General features: G+C 42.7%; 1 protein-coding gene across 2 annotated transcripts; it reads left to right on the top strand.

Annotated features, from left to right (window-relative positions):
* The first annotated feature begins 14 nt into the window (after window positions 1–14).
* Window positions 15–21,672, top strand: TRMU (tRNA mitochondrial 2-thiouridylase). Of its 2 annotated transcripts, XM_048502269.1 has the most exons (11): window positions 15–202; window positions 1,604–1,769; window positions 2,628–2,734; window positions 3,924–4,046; window positions 10,246–10,418; window positions 12,380–12,433; window positions 12,545–12,611; window positions 14,195–14,295; window positions 16,471–16,615; window positions 17,127–17,209; window positions 19,506–21,672. In XM_048502269.1, the coding sequence occupies exons 1-11, from the start codon at window positions 115–117 to the stop codon at window positions 19,656–19,658; spliced, it is 1,260 nt and encodes a 419-aa protein (XP_048358226.1). In that variant the 5' UTR covers window positions 15–114; the 3' UTR covers window positions 19,659–21,672. The 2 variants fall into 2 exon arrangements, with proteins under 2 accessions (XP_048358226.1, XP_048358227.1); XM_048502270.1 differs by lacking the exons at window positions 15–202; window positions 1,604–1,769; window positions 2,628–2,734 and having other exon boundaries at window positions 3,951–4,046; window positions 10,305–10,418.

Genomic DNA, 21,672 nt, shown 5'->3' with positions numbered 1-21,672 from the left:
AGGCGGCGTCTACCTCTGACCTCAGCTCCGCCTACAGGAGGCTCAAGAGAGGCCTTTCCCTCCTCGGCAGAAGGCACTGAAGCCGGCCGCGAGTGTCGGGAACAAGGAAAGGCGATGCTGGGCGCCGCGGGGCGGCATGTGGTGTGCGCGCTCTCCGGTGGGCTCGACAGCGCGGTGGCGGCGCTGCTTCTGCGGCGGAGGGGTGAGGACACAGCGGGGCCTTGAACTGCAGCCTCCTTCTCGTCCGAACCTTCCAACGAAGGGGCGGAGAGGCTTTCCCGCCCCGGAACTCCCCTTTCCCTCACTCGTGGCGGGGGGGGGGGGGACGGAGCATGCGCAGTGACGTGTTCGCGCGCCTTGTTATCTTTCTCTGGAGGGCCCCTGTTGTGGCGTTTTCGTGGTTACCTCATGAGTTTAGTACCCTCCACCCCTTGCCACGGGGATATCAGCTAGGCATCCCCAAGTTTGTGTGTTTTCCCTTGGAAGCTCGTCCCATATTGCTCAGGGACGCTTATTCTCAAGGAAGTCAGCTGGACACCCTGTGTGTGCCACCTTAAAAACTAATATCAATGTACCCCAGCGCTTCTTCCATTAGCGCCCACTCCTCACAGGCAGCGGAATGGATCATTATTACTACTCTCCCCACCCCCGCCCCTAATCTCTATCGTGCAACCTCTGTACACTGCATTGCATCTGTCCAGTCAGAAAAGTTTCTGATGGGAATGGATAAAATCTTGTGAGGATCCTACGCAATAGACTCACATGGTTGTCCCTCAGAAAGTGGCCTGGGCAATTTTTTTGGAAGTAAGCCTCATTAAGGGCAAAGGGGCTTGTTCTGAAGTAAACATTCTGAAAATTAGAGAGTTAAGTGGGGTTTCTGCCACCAGATTGGCATATGCAGCAATGCTAGAGCAAGTCTCATTCCATCAGGGCACAAGCCTCTGCAGCTACTTTTCTTGCCAGGGTTGACCTTCAAGACATTTGTAAAGTAGCGATCTGGTCTGCTTCATCCACCTTTCTCCAGCATTATTCCATTGATATGGATTCCAGGAGGGATGCAGCTATTGGGAGAGCAGTTTTACAATCATTATTTCATTGACAAGCCCACACTCGCCTTTGTGGTAGGTGAGTTTGCTTTGCTCCCATGCAGGGCTGCACTGGAGACACAACAATGAAAATACTGTGGCATTTGCACTTGTAACTGTTCTTCATTGAGTGTCTTCTATGCAGAAACACATGTCTTCCTCGTTTCCTCCTTACGGGCTGCTGTTTCTGCCTTTCTGATGCTTTTGCATTGCGCGAAGGAAAAAACCCTCTCCTTGCCTCCATCACATGATCACCATCTCTCTACTGCAGGCTCTCCCAATCTCCATCATGGGCAGGAAACCAACCCTCTCAGCTCTGGATTGGGGTTGGGGAGGTTGCTCCAAGAATTCTGAAGCTTCTCAAAACCTTCTTGTCGATTCTCTGCAGCCACCCTACACCTGCACAGTCCCCATGCATGCCTGCACTTAATAAACTAAATAAACAGCAGTTACAGGTAAGTGCAATTTTGTTCTCTTCACACAGAATAACTCCTGCTTGCATTCCTTTCTTCCACCAGGATACCAAGTGACTGGAGTGTTTATGAAGAATTGGGATATTATGGATGAAAAGGGAATGTGTTCAGCTGACAAGGACTGTGAAGATGCTTATAGAGTTTGTCAGATACTGGGCATTCCATTTCATCAGGTTTCCTATGTAAAAGAATACTGGAATGAAGTGTTCAGGTAGGAGAGTTTTCATCAACAATTTGCTACAATAAAGGTTTACATGACTTTAAAGAAGAGGTCCCCAAAGTCATTTTTGTGTGCAAGAATGTTTCTGTAGGTTTCTTCTTCCTCCCTTAATTGCAGATCCTAATTCTTCAAGAGGTTACATCTCCCCCAGGTTTTGGGAAATGTGGAGGGGGAGGAGGTAGAGTCTGATCAATTTTAAACTTTGTCGCTTTAAAAAATAGCTGAATCATGTATAACTCAGAAGCTAAGTCATTAAATAATATTCTGATATATTTGTTAGCATTTTGCTTTCTTCTCAACAATATGTATTCCTGTGTTTTTAAATATGGAATTGGAATCCAACAGAGAGCCTCCCACTCCAGTTTCTGCCTAACATGTGGGTCAGCATGATCTTTCATCTTTATGAAATTTCCTTGAGGGTAGACTTTGGATGGATTTTTTCCTTTGCACCAATGTGTGGAATTAGGAAGGAATTTATTTACTGCAAATTAGTTGTCCACAGCAAGCCAGAGGGTTTTGTTTTGTTTTGCTTTGCTTGTTTTTGGCAAGGGGAATACAGTGGTTTTCCCCATATGGAGAAGTCTCCCTCTCTTGATTGAGACATCTGATCGATAGGGCACCTTCTTTTACTATTATTACTTATTGCAGAAGCAGCATCCGTGAAATCCAGTCGGAGAAAATAAACTTGCTCAACCACAGCAGTCTTGCTTTGATCACAGCACAATGAATGAAACATCTGATTTTATGCAAAACATTTAAGATTAAAGAGAGAGCCTTCATAGTAACTTGTAGGCTAAATTCACATGGCATACTGGTCAAATATTTATAATCGTTCTAACTTTTTTACAGTTACCTTTTAAATGAATATGAATTGGGGAGAACCCCTAATCCTGATATCTTATGTAACAAATACATCAAATTCAACTATTTCCTGCATTATGCATTGGATAGCCTTGGTAAGTTATTTTCAAGCATGTCTTTTCTACAATACAGCAAAATTTGATACAGAAATTAAAACATTTCTGAAGTTTAATATGGGGGCCAAACAGGTATTTCGATTTCTTCATACAGTATCTGGACTGTGTAATGACATTATAAATAAAGCATGGCCTGTTGCAACAAAAACAAGAGAGGACACCCTTTGGCAATGTGCTTCCTACCCCTCACTCATGATACTAAGATTGTAGATCATTTGAAAATTGCAATTTTCTGACACCTGAATATGGCACTTTAGCAAACTTCACTTTCTTTCTAGCTGGTATTTTAGCCAGAATGTAGTTTAAAGTCACACACACACATATGCATGAACATGTAAAGCTTCTTTCTACTGAGTCAGATCGTTGATACATCAAGGTCAGAATTGTGTACTTAAGCTGACAGCAGCACATCAGGATCTTAGATAGAGGTCTTTCATATCCCTTAATTGAAGATGCTGGAGGCTGAATTTGGGACCTGCTGCCAATCAGAGGCTCTACCACTGAGTCACAGCTGTTCCCCAAGTCTTGGGTTGCAGGCAAGATAAGAACTGGATTTTTATACCCCACTTTTCTCTGTCTATAAGGAGTCTTAGAGCTGCTTGCAATCGCCTTCCCTTCCCCTCCCCACAACAGACATCTTGTGAGGTAGGTAGGGTCTGAGAGAATTGTGAGAGAACTGTGATTAGCCCAAAGTCACCCAGCTGGCTTCATGTGTAGAAGCAGGAAAACAAATCCAGTTCACCAGATAAGAGTCCACCACTCATGTGTTGGAGTGGGAAATCAAACCTGGTTCTCCAGATTAGAGTCCACCACTCCTAACCACTATACCCTGCTGGCTCTCCATACTTCAATTTGTAAAAGCACCCAATTTCAATGTCATGATAACTTGTGGTGTTCAAAATTAGGAAGTCTTCAGTCTTGGTGTGTCACAAGAGAGGTGGGGAAAGGGAACAGAAAACCTGAGGATGCCAAAGGCCAGACAAGTCATGGCGTTTGGATGCAACCCTTATATTTTCAGGTCCCCTTCTAGTCTTTCAGAGACGAGGTTATCAAAGGAAGAAACATTGGTCTCTGTTAAAATAATACATTTAAGTGTCTATTTCTGGGATCTTTGGTTGTATTGTTGTATTGAAATATTGCTTGTCTATTATTTCTTTTGATGTACCAGGAGCTGATGCTATTGCAACTGGACATTATGCAAGAACTTCCCAGGAAGATGATGAAGTATTCCAGCAAAAGTACATACAGAGACCTCAAGGACTTTTCAGAAATCGATTTGAAGCAAGAAATAGTAAGTGGTCTCCTGCTTTTATCCAGGTCTCGTATTTGGGCGTGCATATTTAGACATTTGTGGGCTTGTAGAGTGAGACTTTTCTGCTTTTGTCTTCTGCAGCCCTTTCAATTTTTGTTTTGCTCTGAGAGTCACAGGAACAACATGGGGGGGGGGCAAAATGAGGGAGGTGGGAATTGGTGGAAACCTCCAGTCCCTCTTCTGTAAATGAGAGTGCTGTTTTCTTGGAGGAATTATGCAGTTAGATTCCTGCCAATATCATTAAGCACAAGACACACTGAGTTAAGGAATTAAAACGCTGTCCACATAAAAGGCTGCTTGTACACCTTGCAAAAGACTTTATAACTACAGTATTCAAAGAGAGAACTGAAACAGAGGCAATAATTATGCTTCTTCATCTGGTGAAGACATTCTGGAAAAGCTGTTGGTTAGTGCTGTGTATTGTAGACTTTAATTGGGATGAATATCACTTGAATTAAAGTTTAATTATTGCTATATACTTTTTGAATTGCTTTGTATGATTTTTTAAGGCACATTGCTTTTAGTTGAAATAAAAAAAAGACACTATTGGTACAGCAGCTTTCCCACAGGTTATGGGCACAGAGATTTTACATTTCCATAGTCCCCCCCCCCCCCACACACACACACATTGGAGGGCTTGTAACCACATACACCAGGGGGGGGGAGGGAGAGCTTGATGTACATGAACTGAGATGTCTTTTTAGGTGGTGAACTCCAGGTTTCTGCAAATAACTGGTGGCTGATGGTAGGACAATTTAGTAACCTATGTTCTTTTGACAACTAATTAGAAGACTAAGAAATAAATATCCTACTTTACTTACTTGAAAGGAAGACAACCCTGAATGTTAAGATGACTCACCTGCCAAAATATACACCTTCTACTATTAACTGTACCTGTATCTTTTATGCAATTGTAAGACATCTTTTTTTTCCTGGCATACCTGGGGTGGGGGGACTATTCTTGCATTGGAGTAAAAGCTGCATTTTGTTTGTTGCAAAGACTTGTGTTTGACATTTCTTCCATTAAATTGAAAAATTTCAACATATGATGCAGCCTCTCACTGAGTCAGAGCACTGGTCTATCAAGGTCTGTCCTGTCTACTCTGAGTGGTAGCGGCTCTCCAGGGCCTTAGGCAGAGATCTTTCACATCCTGGTGCTTTTAATTGGAGCTGTTGTATGTTGAACCAGAGACTTTCTGGATGCAGAGCAGATGCTCCATCACTGAGATATAACTCTGCCCATGTTTTTCAAACGTTAGATGGGACTAAATAAGTAACTATGGCTGTCATGTCTCAAGAAACAGGAGTCGGAGGAACAAAACATAGTACTTTATTCCATAGCTGCTACTCACACATAGCCTAAAATCACTCTGCAGCTGTGCTCAATATAACACACTTACTGATTACCAATTACAGTGCAACAGCTGCAGACTCTTAAAACAATACAATACATTACACCCCTTCCCCCTAACTCCTGTAATAATCTGGTGGGATTCTCTTTCGCTGCGATCGTCTCAGCTCCCGCTCTGGCTCCTGAGTCTGTGTTTGTTCCTGGTTCTGCAAAACAATTGGACCATTTGCTGTTTCCTTATCCTGCATCTCCATCTGCCCCCTTAACGCCCCAGATTCCTCGGGGACAATTGGACTATTTGCTGTTTCCTTATCCTGCATCTCCATCTGCTCTTAACGCCTCTAGATTCCCTCGAGGACCTGGGGTTCCCGATCTACTTATTGGACCTGCGCACTCTTCTTTCTTACTTTGCGGTCGAAAGCATGTCTGCATGGATCACCCGCCCTTCTTCAGTTTCCACCCTATAAGATACAAGGGCCCTGTTGGCTGCCTCTACAACTTCGCTGGGACCCAACACGGACTCCTGCTCCATAATTTCCGGGACATACACCGTATCATCCCTATCAAATGTCCGAGGTGCTTTTCAACACTTGATCTTCTTTTCGTGGACCGATCATCAAGCTGAATCGGGATGCATTCGGTCCAGCAACGTGGTAGAAGTTTTCCGATTCATTAGCAACACCTCCTCGCGAGGGACTCCTCCCGGTGGCTGTGCACGGTGTTATGTGCTGTGTTAAACAAAAAAATTACTCGCGCAACCCGACGGTGCCAATCCCCTTCTACTATTCGCACTGCAATGCATCGCTGGTTTTACGCGCCATCCTTTTCTGCCTGCCTCATTCGTGAGCGGTGGATGAAAAGGGGCCGAGGGAACCTGGGGAGTAACACCATTAGCAAGGAATACTCACAAAACTCCTTGGATATGCAAACGGCTTTGTCCCATTTATCCGATACCACCGCATTGGTCCGGGAGGCCATGGGTTGCGAAATAACTTCTACGCATAGCCAGTGCCCTGAAATTACTGTTTGTGATGTCATTGACATTACTGGCACTTCTCACTATAGCCATTTGGAATATGAGATCCACTACGATGAGAAACATCCTGGCCTTGGAGAAGGCCCTGCAAAATCAATATGTACCCTTGACCCGCGGTCTTTTTTGTGGACTCCCGCATTGATAGGTAGGGGCCTGAGGTGGGGCCAGGTCGCGTTATCTGACCACTCCCTGCACCTGGCCACCGCATTTCTTCCTATTATTTCACTATCCATCTATGCTGGCCACCACACATAACTACGTGGCCAATGCCTTCATTCTCACTAATATTCCAGGGTGCCCTACATGCAAGGCCTCCAGCACCCTAATCCTTAAGTAGCTGCACTGGGATCACTTTACTCTATTTCCCCACAGTAAGCAATCCCTTTGTGGACAGATATCTCGTGCTGCCTCTATCTCCCAAATGGTCTGAATTTTCTCCTCCTAACTTACCCAATGGCCAACCCTTCGCTATGCCATTCTAAGACTTCGGGCCGAAAGCACTGGGTCCTTAGCTGACCTCTCTAAGCTATTTCTGAACACCATAGCTTTGCACTGGAGGCTCTGATAAATGATCTCCAACATCAAAGGAAAACCTCCAAAAGTGGGGAGTGATCTTCACTCCTCCCTTTGTACTTGGCATAGCGACTTTCGAAGCGCATCTACATGCCCAATTTCGGTACCTTTCCCGACTGGTTGCTGCAAGACATAATCATATGCATTCAGGAACATTGCCCACCGCAGCATCTCTAGGGGACAATATCTGTGGTCGTCATGGCGGCTCTGAGGAAAATAAATCCCAACGAAGCGACTTATATGGTCTGTAAACAATCACTGGAAATGAGTCCAGCCAACCTACACGTAATCATGAAAGCTTCTTAACCCAACCACTATTGCTATCAATGCCTCCTTATCTATTTTAGCGGCGTAATCGCGGCTCCGTTCGTAGACAAGCGTCCTAGAATAACAATGTCACATGCAATTGGAGCTTCCGCGCCAACCGGTGATATCCTCCAATTGATGGCTCAACACTGCGCCAACTCCATACGGGGAGGCATCGCACGTCAAAATTACCAATGGCTTCCTCTCATCAAAATGGTGAACCAATACACTTTCTGATGACAACAAATCTTTTGACATCTCGGAATGCCTTCTCATGCCTGACTTGTCCACTGCCACACTGCCCGGGCTTATCTAATGAGAGTTACGGGTGCAGTGGCTCTCTTTCCACCGTGACCTTATGCTTTAAGAATGAATGGTAAAAATTTACCGCAATCCCAAAAAAATGCCTGTAGCTCTTGCTTTGACTCGTGGTGCTGGGGCATCCCTGGATGAAAGCCCTTCACACCTTTGCTGATGTCGGGTTGGATTCCCCTTGCATCTACCATGTATCCCAAAACCTTCTACTGCGGCTTACTCCCAGAACACACATTTTTCACGCCACGCGGCGAACTCCTACATCTGGAGAAGCACTGCAGGGTACTTTCCGTACCCGTGTATTAAATCAGTTTCCTCCTCAGTTGCTGCACCCACTATCAAGAACATCACATCATCAAATACGATTGATGCACTCCCCGGCAAAGTTTTCTTAATATTTCTTCCATCAAGCTCTGGAATATCCCAGGAGCTACACTCACTCCAAATTGCAGCCGCTTTTACTCTGAATGCCCCTGTGAGTCACTATCGTCTGGGCTTCTGCAGTGGCATCATCCACTTCCAGCTGTTGGTATGCCTGCTGGCGCTTAGATCTAATCTTCTGCAGTAAAACCTTTCCCCCTGCCAGTAATGTTGCTAACAACTGACTGACAACTGGGCACTGGAGTGCGGATGTTTCTGCAATGCCTTGCCTTAATGGTGTTTTGCACTTATCAACTCCAGCACAAATGCGCACATCCCCATTGTGGCCTTCAGGGGGGGTCACAATTGGAGTTTCCCCATTTTGCATTTTACCACTGGTTCCAGGTATTCCCCTGTTCCAATAACCCGATCTAATTCTGCATCCACTTTAAGAGCGCCAAAGCAAATGGAATACCGTACTGATTTTAGGCAGTATTGGGGGGTACTGGAAGGATCAAGATACAATGATATAGGTGGACCCTTATACTGCCCTCCCAGTCCCTCAAGCAAACACACTCTTAAATTCTTCCACTAGCACCTCCAATGATTAACTTGCACTTTAACCTCATGAATTCCAGTAATTGCAATTCCCAAGCCTCCCGAACCAGTCCAGCCCCAATAGGCTTGTCCGCCTTCCTTCCATCATATTAATAATTGCAAACATCCATCGGGAAACATATGATATTTCCACATGCACATTACACATGCCAACCTTACCAGGGTACTTTCCTATGTCCTTGATAATCCGTGGAGTGGTGAAAGTCCACAAGATCTAATGTCCAAAATGGGTCCTGTGGGCAAAAAATGTCTTATAAGTGTCCCATGAAGGCGATGGAGAATGCTGACCCAGAATCCACTTCCATCCCACACAAGGGACATCCTGGATCCTCACAGGTCACCGTCAACTTATGCTGGATCTCGGGTTGCACGTGGTTAATTACATCAGCTGCATGAACACCATCACACTGCTCAAGTGGGGGTTGGTCAGCCAAGCCAGCTACATGGGGACAGCAAGGTGCATCCACAGAACATGTAGCAGATGAGCCGGGAACATGTCTTCTTGGTCCTTGATGCCTTTTTTCTCTGCACACTCTCCCAATATGCCCCCAATGTTTACAACAGAAACATTGTGCCTCTTTAAATTTACACCTTTCTCTCTCATGGGGCCCACCACAACTCAAACATTTCTCTGTTGACATCCTCCCTCTCTGTTGTGGTGGTCTCCCCATCTTCATTACGCCATGCTGCAGTCTCTGAATTTCACCATTGCCAGGGTCTACAGTCCCACTGCCAGCTGTTTGCAGTCTCTGTGTGCTCCTGGCTTGTCGCGACCTCCCTTCTTGAGTAGAGGCTGCAGCAAGTTCAAAAATTCAAAGGCTTCTTGGTATGCCGTTTGGAAAGTCAGAATCTGTCTTTGCCAGCAGCAACTTTGCAATGATGCCTCTCTCAGGCCACAGACCAAAGCGATCCCTTTAACATTTCTTCCAAATTGGAGAAATTGCATTGTTGCGTGCCAACCGTCGTAAGGCTGCAACATAATCTGCAATGCTTTCAGACCCCCCTCCTGATCACGTTTGTAAAAAACACTCCTGTCTGGCTATTTCTGACGGTTGGGGAATGAAATGGTTCCTTAATGCGGTCAATATCTCTACAAGTGGCGTTGCTGGGATAAGTCTCTTGGCGCTTATCAATGCTAAGGCGAGGTCAAACACCCCTTCACCACAGAGGCTCAAAACACAGCTCTCTTTTTTCCTTTCTGGGTCTGTGCGTATGCCATTTTCCAGAAGATAAAATTCCAATCGGGCCTCTCATAACTCTGCCACTTCAAAGGAAACTCCAAATTAAACTGTTCCAGCTGCCCTTGAAAGGCCATAATTTACTCACATTCCACGCTTCACTAAAAACCTTCCAAGACCTTTCATAAGTTCATCCTCGTCGCCAATATGTCATGCCTCAAGAAACAGGAGTCGGAGGAACAAAACATAGTACTTTATTCCATAGCTGCTACTCACACATAGCCTAAAATCACTCTGCAGCTGTGCTCAATATAACACACTTACTGATTACCAATTACAGTGCAACAGCCGCAGACTCTTAAAACAATACAATACATTACAATGGCAAACCATGTACAAACGTAGCATTCTTTTGCATCTCTTCCCTTTCTTACTTTGCAGATATAAAACTTCTTCAAGGAGTTGATCAGATTAAAGACCAGACGTTCTTCCTCAGTCAGATTTCACAAGAAGCCTTGCGGAGAACCATTTTTCCTCTGGGAGAGTTAACCAAGGACTTTGTTAGGAAGATAGCAGCAGAACATCACTTTCATCATGTGCTGCAGAGAAAAGAGGCATGGTAACCCTTACAGCCTGATCCTCAAAGTACCCACAGGGTAATCTTTACTGGATGGGTTTTGCACCACCATGTAGCTGTTGAGCCAAATCTAGTTATCTTTTTTTATTTATTTTAGATATGTACATATCTATAATTAACATGGTCCCATCATCATGAACAACAAAGAACCTCATAAGTAAAAAATGTTTCATAATGTTGATTCTGTAATTTATCAGAATATAAATACCACATACAAATTGCTCCAAGAAGCTCATAGAAAGCCCTTTCATTCCAGAGCATGATGAACATTGTACATTGTTTCATATATTTGAAATATCAGAAGGTTCTTAATGTTCTTTGTTCACAAGTTAACTCAATAAGCAATACATTTTTCCAGATTGTGTTAATTACTCCCCTGTTACTTTGTTTTACATTTAATTTCTGGAATACTATTTGGAGAATGCTGAGACAGTTTTGATGAAATATTTATTTGAAGACAAAGAGTCTTTATAGCAGAATTTTGAAATTTAACTGTCAAGAAAAGGAACATTTTGATAAGCAAGAAGGCGGACTAATGATCTTATATGCAAAGAGAAGAATATCTGTTTTTTCTCTTGCATAAAAATTGTAATACAAGATTTTACTCTGAACTGTCCTTGTTGTATTGAGAAATTGCTTGTCCATTGACCATAATAAATTGTATGGTTATGTTGTGTCACCTGCTTCTAAAAGTGCTTCCAAAAATATTGATACGGTCACCATGCTAAATCTCATTCAGCCTGGACAATTTGTGGCAGTATTCTAGATGTGTCTGATGTTGAAAACAAGGATTGCACAAGCAAAAAGTATAGCTGCAGCAATACAGATTACTTTTTAATTTTTAACAAAATAAGAGTGTTTGTATGTGCCATGAAATGTACATTAGATCCAGGGCTGGACTGGGAAGCAGCAATGATCTTGGAAAGGTCCCCACTCCCTAACTTGCCCCCTAGTGGGGCGGGGGAAAGGAGCAAAAGACAACGTTTTTGGCTGCTGTGGGAAATGAGCTGGCTTCTGCGGCCCCATATGAGGCTGCTGGTTTGTCCATGACTGCTAGGGTCTCCATCTTGCAACAGCAGTGGCTGCAAGGGAAACCTGAATGGAGCAGGTGCCAGGGGCAGGGTGGCTCTGGTGGGTGGAGGGGCCACCCAGGCCATCAGCTCACCAGGATTTTCCTTAGTGGCTTAAAGGACCAATTCACCCCTGAACAGAAGTTCCCATTATTTTTTTATTTAAAACATTTATTATTGTCTGTCTTAGAAAAAGATATTAGTAGGGCTGAATAGAATTCAACATGTAGATACTTTGCCTTGATCCTAGTGCTCACGTAGCCCTGCTCCCCCCTCCCCCATTTGAAAGATACTTTGTATTAAATTACCATGTTCAATAATGCACAAAGTAATGGTTTGGACAAAGGCACCATGTAAAAATGAATAATTCTCATATTTGTTGGGGATTATATTCTAATATGGAAGCTTGCCATTTTCTCAACTGCCACACCTCAACTAACCGTACTAATATCTTTTTATGAGATGGTGTATAGTTGCTTTTCTTCCTTATGGTGCTCAGGGTGGCTTACAAACAGATAAATCACAAGGGATAAAATACATCAAAAACATAACATCAAAATTTAAAATTACTACTCAAAACTACAAATTTAGTACTAAATCATCTTCAACTGCATCCTAGATTTTAGTTTTAAAACTGTATCAGAGAAAATATGTTATACTGTGACTTGTGATCACAAAACCTTTAGTGAGATTATAATCGTTTTCACTTAATTTAGGCGGATAGCGTGGATTAATTTTAGTGTTTCTTCTTGCACATGCGGGAGTCTTCCGTGAGATCTAGTCCATTATATGTAGTTCAGTCCTGAGACTCTGAACGTATCTATGGTTTTCGTGCTGTTCAGAGTCTATTTTGTTTGTTTTATTTTAGAGTATGGGAATCTGTTTTATTGGAGAAAGGAATTTTGAAAAGTTCATTCTGGAGGTAAGTGGTTACAGATACGTGGCATTTATCTATCTTAGGAAGATTTGCTTTATTTTGATTTTCAGGCTAAGGCTGGCAAAATGAGTGTTCACACGTTTCTTTGTCTCATAGTACTTAGAGCCACGTCCAGGCAACTTTGTTTCTATTGAAGATAACAAGGTGATGGGAACACACAAGGGTAAGCAGAGCTTCCGTCACCGCTCTACCTCTAAATGTCACGCCTAACTTGGAAAAACCGGCAGCCCTCTTTTGAAAGAAACCATGCTGCATGTAAGGAATTTATGAATATGTTTTCCACTCTCTGAGCCAGTATTGCACGAACTGGAAGGAGGCTCTATTTCTCTGCCTTTCATGTGCTGTTTCAGCTAGCAGTGGATTAGAACTTCAGCCCCAAGGCTCATAAAGTTGCCATCCCTTGTCAAATCCATCTGGCTATAGAAGCCTTGAATGAGATAATGAGCAATTATGCTGTTTCATTTTGTTACTAAGTTTTGAGCCTTTTATCCCCTTAAGACAAACGGTAAAACAGCATAAATATCAATACGGTTAAGGAAGGAATCTCTTAACACTGGAAATTAGACCAGATGTGTAAAGGGAGAGCCATGGTTTTGGGAAAGAAGGAAGAGAATGCATCCATTGTGAGATGTAAGTTTGGCTTTTTTGAAGGTGATGTGAAGAAGAGCACTTAAGCAGTGTAGCTGTGCCTTGCTGTTCTAATGTGTTCAGAGGAAGTCCTGGGACTGATTCTGTATATGTAATGGAGGGTTGGGAAAGCTGCTGTATTCCTTTTGGGGGAAAACGTTTGGGCTTCACATTGACAGCCAGTGTTGAAACCTTTCTTTTCTCAGTGATAGATAAATGTGATTCTGGTTTTTCAAGCTGCTTGTGATGTTGAAATATATAGCCACAAAAGATGTAGGAAAAAGTGTTTAACAGTAAAAGTCATCCAATGATAACATTGCTGTTCTGGTGTCTACCAAGTGCTCACACATTTGTTTGTTTATTCTATTTATAGTCTTCTTTTTCCCCTTATGGGCTCAGGATGGCTTCCAACATAAAACAATAAAATCCATACGATGTCTCAATAACCTGTATGCAATCTAACATAATATAACTTAGATGGTGTTAAAAACTCAACAAACTAAAAATAGATGAATTTCCTATATTCTTCATTTCAAACAGTGCAAGAAGGAGAAATAAACGAGATTGTGGGAAGTGGAGAAGGGAGGCCTGCTCACATGGGGGAACTGTGAAAACAAGGCTTTTTATTGGTATTACCAAGTTCTTTCCCGCTATGTCAAGAGTCTCACTCTGGCAGAAGAAGTCTTGCTCCACTGGAGGATGGTATTTACTTAATGGACAGAAGTTGTTGGATCCAGTACATAATATTTGTTTCTGACCACCATCCTAATTTACATGAGAGTAGGTAAAGCTGAAGTTTAGTGAAATCATTAGAACTTGCAGTAGATTTGGGGCTTTGCAGACTACATGACTACTGATTGTCAGCATGCACACTGTTGACAAAAGTACTTTTTTAGAAAAGAGATTTGATCACTCATAGATACTGGATTCAAAGGCTGAATTTTCCTGGTGATATTTGAATTTTCTCAACTTTTCATTAACAAAAAAATTGGGAGAAAAGTTTGAGTCAGTAGAATAGTTTTCTGTGTGGGAAGGATTCCAATGGGAAATTGTAATTTCTGGTGTTACAGTCTTAATCAACAGCCTACATTTTTCATGAATGTTACTTTTCTTGCTTAGGTTGGTTCTTGTACACATTTGGCCAGAGAGCCAGGATTGGAGGCCTCCGAGATGCCTGGTTTGTGGTGGACAAAAATGTAGCCACTGGGGATGTCTTTGTGGTAAGTTTGCTTGTGCTTGCACTGTTTGTAGCTCATGGCAAAAATAATGTGGTTATTATGGATTTAAGAGTATTGGCTATTGTGTACAGGAAAGAAACAAAATCTGCTATTGTGAGTTGGTGTAAAGAAGTTTTATTACATCTTGCTTCAACTGGCTTTTGATTAACCAAAAATTGAAAAAAAGGATGTTGACATTGAGCACCCAATATATGGCAAACATTGAAAGAAATTATCAGTTTCCTTGATCCAAGGCAGCTGAGTTTCATCTTGGAAACAGCACAGATTGATCATATATAAATGTTTTATTTTGCTTTTATATTACAACAGTGGTCCAGTTAAGATATAACGAGTGTCAACTGGCTTGTTACCGTACTTTAACCCTGGTTTAAAATCCCAAACATTTATTGAAACCATGATTTAGCTTCCCATATATTTCCTAGGGAGATTTCAAGGAAATCTGTCCCCTTGCAAAAAGAGAGGATGGAAACACCAAGAAGCTGCCTTAAGAGTGGTCTGTTTAGCACAGATATGACACTAAACCACTGTTAAGGCTAACTAATTTGCAAACTACGTGGAACTATTTTCTCATACACTTGTTTGTAGCCAGTTATTAAACATGGTTTGGTGTTTAGAATTTGTGATGAATTAATTCTGAGATACACAAACCAGAGTTAAGCATTTTGTGTCCATGGGGCCAATAACTGCCTTTCACAGAAATCTAATAATAAATGAAATCGTCAAAGGCTTTTACGGCCAGAATCACTGGGGTGTTGTGTGGTTTCTGGGCTGTATGGTCATGTTCTAGTAGCATTTTCTCCTGACGTTTCACCTGCATCTGTGGCTGGCATTTTAGTGAAAATAAAATCCCTGGTAATAGTTAACAATGCAGAACAAAGTCATTTTAGTCTCAGAATCAACTCTCAGGACTTTTGATTGTTTTATGAAACCAAATCCTACAATCTCTTCTGAAAAGTTTCATGGTTGCAGAGGGGTACTGCGCATAGTATCTTCAAAATTACTGTGAATGAGAAATATCTTGAACAATGCCATCATTTAATTTTAGATTTTTGAAGTTTGGATTTGAAGGGGAACACAACACAAATAAATCCACCAAAGTGAATTGTCTATGAGAATATTTGCATACAAATATTTTTGTAATACTTTTGTATTTTCTGTTTGTTCCATCATGGAATGCTTGGAAATTGGCTCCCATCCCCATCCAGACACTGATCAGACCCAAGACCTCCATGGAACTTTTTTCTGTGTGGTTGCCTGGATGCCATTTCTGATTTGCTCCAAGTGAATTAGAGAGCCCTGTCCATAGGGCCAGTCACCCGTATGAAATAAAGAGCCAAGAGATACCATTGGGCTTGATATGTGTGACTTGGCACGACCATATGAAATAATATAAACATTCTGAAAGAATATTACTGTATAATATAATCCCAGGCAGATCAGATTGTCTTAAGCTTGTTCAGCCTTATGTTTGCATAATGGCGATAAACAATGATGCTGTAAGATGCTGAGGACAGATGAGTCGAAGGTGGCAAAGCACTTTAGTGTGTTATGTCCCTATATTAAGAGTGTTGCACAATTGTTGCTGTTTTGCTGACAAAAATTTTGGTTGTGTAATCTTGCTCATATAAGTACCATATAGACTGTCTTCTTGTATTTTCCATACTTTTTGAAAATATATTTTGCTGATGAAAACAATGTTGGCAGTGCATAACAATATATTCATACTGATGCAAGCAAAAGTGCTTATGTACATTGACTTTTGTAAATTAATAGATATTTAGCCTCAATACAGGTTTTTGTTATTATTCCTACAAAACTGCCTGTCCGATGTCCTGACAGGATTTTCTAAGTGTGCTCCCACCTGTTGGAATTGGGGAATTGGTCACAAGGAGGGAACACCCGCTTACAGAACACCAGTGGTGTTTCTCTTGCCTTACCAGGCTAAAACATTCCTTTCCACCCAGGCTGTAAAAGGGTTTTTAAAGAAATCAGTGATCCTTGTTTGCTGTTGTTTTTACTGCTTGCTGCATGGAATGGGCTTCACTTGTTTTTGCTTTTCTGGTATGTGATGCTTTATAGTCATTATTGGATCAAGTTCTAGCTTTTTCCCTGTAATAATCCAGCTGAGTTATACATTCAAAATTGTTGCTGCTTAAGGCCCCCTCTACAGATCACCCAGCACTATACAGGGATCTCTTGCGGACAAACAGAGTCCACTGGATTACAGAAGAACCACCCACAGAACTGGTTCAGAACAAGATGATGGAGTGCAATTTCCGCTTCCAACACCAGATGGCACTAGGTGATGATGCTTGATTATTTTCACAAACATTGAAATTAGTTTTTAGTGTATTAGATGTGTTTTTGTGACAGCAGTAGTTGCTTTTTTTGTAAAGTGAAGTAGAAAAAATATTCATGCATAAAAGCTTTTTAGGTGAGATAGCAGTATTTCAGTAGTATTTCACTGTGAAAGCTGGCATTGTATAGTGGTTAAAGACCAGGTTTGATTTCCTGCTTCTCTCATGAGCAGACGCTAACCTGGAGAAGCATGTGTGATACTCTTGTCCTGCATTTGAAGCCTTCTGGGTGACCTTGGGCTAGTAACAGTGTTCTCAGAACTTTCTCAACCCCACCTGCTTCACAAGGTGCCTGATGGCAGGGGGAGGGGGGAGACGGTTGTAAGCCGCTTTGAGACTTCTTATGGTAGAAAAAAGTAGGGTATAAAAACCAGCTCTTATTCTTCTCCTGTCTAATTTTAATGGGATTTTTTTTTTAAAAAAATTGTTGTCTTCTATTTTACTTAATATTTTTAGTGCCCTGCACATTAACTCTAAATCAGGATGGATCTGTGTGGGTAACAACAGCCGAGCCAATTAGGGCTCTTACGCCAGGACAGGTATGTATGAAAAGGACTGTGGCATGCCTCTTCTGTATTCTGCTTATAGTACACCTGTGATCCTATGGACTTGGAAGCAAAGTCTACTTCAAAACCAGTGGGTTTTTTCCCCCCTAGCTTAGGATTTTTGCCTGATATGTTCAACAGGTTGGATTCAAAGAGTCTGGAGCAAATCGAACCTTGCCAGAATATATTTGAATCTCCCAGGTTGGTTTTATCTGAACTAATTTTGATCATAAATATGTAGGATAAATAGGAAAATCTCAGCATATTTCATTGCTGTTATTATTTTCCAAAAATCTGAACTTTAAACTTGATTGTGAGTTGAGCTTTTTGATCCCAGAAAGCTTTCCCAGGTTGATAGCTTCTCCCTCTGTCTGATCTATAGATTTTTGTCAAGTTAAGTGGGCCTTACACTCATGTGAATCTGCAGAATGATGCCGGAGAGGTCATAGTTCAGTGGCTGAACACATGGCTTGCAGGTTCAACTACTGACTTTCTCTGGGTTCTTGGACAACAAAGACATGAAAGATCCTGGCTTGAGATCTTGGACAGCTGCTGTCAAGATGGGCCAAGAGTTGGCCCTTTGTGAGCTGTTTTGATACCTTATTTGTATAGGAAGGTATCAATTTGAAGCCAAATAAAGACTCTGCAATTGCAGCCTTTCCTTGTCCTCTGATTCCTGCCTCCCCTTATAGAAGCAAAAAGAGGAATTCTGTTGTAGAAAATAATACAGCCTCTTTTATAACTAAGAGAAAAATGCTTAGTATACTTGCAAAACTGCTGTTTTGTTTCATTTTGGAGGTAGTATTTACCCATTTGTGTGAGTCCAACTGAAATTAAGAGATTTATGTGTAAATAGCCAGGCTCAGGATTAGAGTCATTGGAAACAAGCTTCCCTTTGAAAGCGTCCACTTTCAAAGGACAGCCAGTGTGGTGTAGTGGAATGTGGCAAATTATTAATGAATGGTTTGCAGAACAAAGCAAGGGTGGTGTGGTAGGGAGGGCTGCCGGGCTGATAAATCCAGAAATGGTTGTGTGCTTCTATTCTGTTGTATACACACAAATGGACTCGCCAAACAGACGAACAGGGCAGGTCCTCTCAAAACAGGACTGGCATCAGCATACCTAGTGGTGTGGCAGCTGCTGGGGCCCAGCTCTTCTAGTAGGGCCCTCTGTTGCCTCCCCTGCCTGGTTTTCTTCCCTGCTGTGTGTTGCGAGCCTCACCACCACCCACACGCCCATCTGCACATGCTGGACAGTACTGCTGAGGAAGTACAGCAGCAATACACCCAGCAGCAGTACTCCTAGCTGCACACAGTCCATCACAGATAGGGAGGACTGGAAACTGAGCAAAGAAGGTATCAGTGGGTGCAATAGCATACCTAAGGGGACAGGGGGGTCTCAACCCCCAAGTGCCTATTCTGGGGGGCATATTTGCATCTGTGCCCCACCCTCCCAACTGTGCCCTGGTTGGGAACTCTCATTGGGGAATGCAGTTGAAGGCCAGCTCATCCCACCCCCATCTCCACATGGAGATGGAAGCAGCAAGTGCCCGTTTGAGCTCAGCTAAGGCCAGGTTTGGAGCTTAGAGCTAGTTCCAAACCTGGCCTCAGCCGAGCTCAGACTGAGGTTGGCTGCTCTCAATCCCTCTAGTTGGCGGAGCCAACAGTGTAAAGCTAGAGGCTCCAGAGTAGCCAGCTTCAATCCAAGTGTGGCTGGGGCCAGGCTCGAATAGACCCCGGCTGCTCACTCTTTCATGTGGTGAATGGATCAGGGTAAGCCCCACTTGCTCTTCCGCACCTCCACATGGCTGGCCTCATGCCAGACCCCCATGTGCAGCGGGGGAGAAGTGAGCCAGCTTGCCCTTTTTGCACGGGCAAGCCCTGCCTGCAGGCCTTCAACTGTGCCTTGCCCAGCAGTGATGGAGCACAGCTGCTGTGGGGGGGGGGGGGGGGGGGAAGCAGCACCCAGGTTTGCCCTGGTTGCTGGTTTAGGTAGATATGCTCCAGAATGGGTGTTGCATAGTGGAGGAGAATGCAGGCAGGTGAGCAAGGAGGGACAAGTGGACTACAGCAGTAGATAGAGCATAGGAAGTGGTCCCAGTTCCTAATCCAACTAAAAAAACCTACGTAGGCTAGATTTCAGTCTTCATTTTTGTAGGCAGCCTTTGGAATACTGTTAGTCTTCCCCCCTCCAACAATTCTGAACTACCTACTAGGTTAGGTGTGTTGCAGCATTCTCTAAATTTGCACTCTCTAGCTACTAAAAGGCTTGTTTTTCTTTTGTCTTCTAGTTTGCTGTTTTCTACAAAGGAGATGAATGCCTTGGCAGTGGGAGGATTTTGCGATTGGGTCCATCATTGCATACACTGCAGCAGGGCAAAACCAGAGAAAAGTCTGCTAGGGGGACACCAGCTGATGATGTCAGAGTAGAGCCAGACACCTGACAGCTGGCTTAAAATCCCGTTCGGATGGCATGGATTGATTATGGCTGGACATTGATTTTGTGGTCCATTGTGATTAAGGTTATGCTTTTAAAAATACATTTTAAAAATATGCATAACTTGTATCAATTGGTAAGCAACACAGAATATATATTTTCCTATCTTTTGATCTGGTGAATGCGGCACGCCTCCTCAGTTGTAGTACTTTGGTGTTTTAAACATTGGATTTATGAGTATAAAATCTAAAAAAAAAAAATTGAATGCGTTTCTTTTAAAAATACTGCCTGACCCCAAACACTGCTTAAAGTCATGAGAGAAGCTTTCTCTAGCTTAGTAGGAGTTCTGACTTTAAAGAACCCCAGCTGATTCCTCTTATTGTATCACAAACTCCTCCTGAAATATTCTTCTTTCAAAAGCAGTTTATGTTGCTCCCGTCCCACATCGATGTAGGGGGTCTCCCTTATGAGCTGCCTAAATCTTGCCTTCTTGGGCTTGCCAGTCTACACTGTCCAAGTTCTCTGGAACTTGTGGTGAATATGTAGAATGTTTTGGATGTCTTCCGTGAGTCTCCTTCCCCTTTTCTCTCTCTGCTATTAGCCTCCTTCCTTTCCCCACCATTGCCACTAGTGTCTTTTTAAACTTTGGAGAATATTGAAATTAGTTTATGGTATGAATAGGCCAGGGAGAGGGAGGAGGAAGTGAAGTAGGGTTGATGTAGCTCTCATGGAGGCTGCTGGGCTTTTCCATGATTTCAACCCCTGCCCCATTTACTGATTTCACAATCCCATAGGCTGAAGAATGGCCAGATGTCCACTCCAGCAGTGAATCTCCCCAACCATGAAAGATTTCCTTTTCCTTTGTTGTTGTTGTTGTTCAGTACTATACCTAAAAGATAGGACAAAATGCTATCATTGGATTTGTTTGCATTATAAGTGATCTTGATGTTTCCTGCAACTGTGCTATAAAATGTAAAGAATGTTAATGGAAAGCCAAAATCTTTTCAGAACTTTGGGGAAAGACCTACATTCATGTACAGCTCCTATTTATGTGTCCCATAGATATAAAATGGGCAAAGGAGGTTCTGAGCAATGTATGAACATCAAGTCAGAACAAGCTGTTCTTCTAAGCTGATATTATGGGTGGTTTTTTGTTTTTGAAAGCAAATGGCTTCAACAGAAGCAAAACTTACTGTAAGAAGCACCCGTTGTGAGCACACGGCACTGCCAGCTCAAAACTTTTCAATAAAGACTAACCCCCCTGCCTCTCCTAGTTAAAGAGACATTAGAAAACTTCTTGTCAATTAACAGTGTTCCTGAATTGTTCATGGCCTAAGTTAATATGTAACAATGATCTGGCTTACCCAGTATTTTCCCCCAAAGGCATTGTCGTTGGCTTGAGAGCAGGAGCAGGACCATGTCTCAGTTGGGAACAGGTTCTCTCCCTTGCAAACCTGGAGGCAGGGCACAGCTTTATTTGAACACAATCCATGGCTGAGAGAATCTTAATGATGCCTCTTAAGTGATCTTATGGCTATGAAACGTTTCACGTAAGTAATCTTCCCAAGGCTACCCAATGAAGACAAGTTCCAGTGTTGCAAAAAGTGACATAAGTAACCTGGGAATTTCCTTTACTGCAGTGACTGGTCTTACATCTGTATTCCCACACTGAAAGCAGAGAATGCAAAAAAAAAAAAAATTGCTGCTGCACTCTTTTTTAAAAAAATATTGCACTCTTTTAAAGCAAAAAATAAGCAAAAATTGTGTATTTGCTGTTGCATTCTTTTTAACATTTGAGGAGACAGACCATCCACTTTGAGGAGATTTTTGAGCCCATCTGTTATGCTTCCAGATGGGCTGGAGCAGCCAGCCATGATGAATTTGCTCTTCCTTGTCAGAATCCAAGTAGCCTAATAGCCTACCTAGTTGATGCAAGAGGCAATTAGCTGACAAAATTAATCTGACCCAAAATAATGGTCTCAAAGAGCTTCTCTCTTGATAAATTCATTCTCCAGGGGGTC

The sequence above is a fragment of the Sphaerodactylus townsendi genome, linkage group LG06, assembly GCF_021028975.2.
Source record: "Sphaerodactylus townsendi isolate TG3544 linkage group LG06, MPM_Stown_v2.3, whole genome shotgun sequence".
NCBI classification, from domain to species: domain Eukaryota; kingdom Metazoa; phylum Chordata; class Lepidosauria; order Squamata; family Sphaerodactylidae; genus Sphaerodactylus; species Sphaerodactylus townsendi.
The sequence above is the reverse complement of the archived record's forward strand: the minus strand, read 5'-3'. Positions and strand labels throughout refer to the sequence as shown.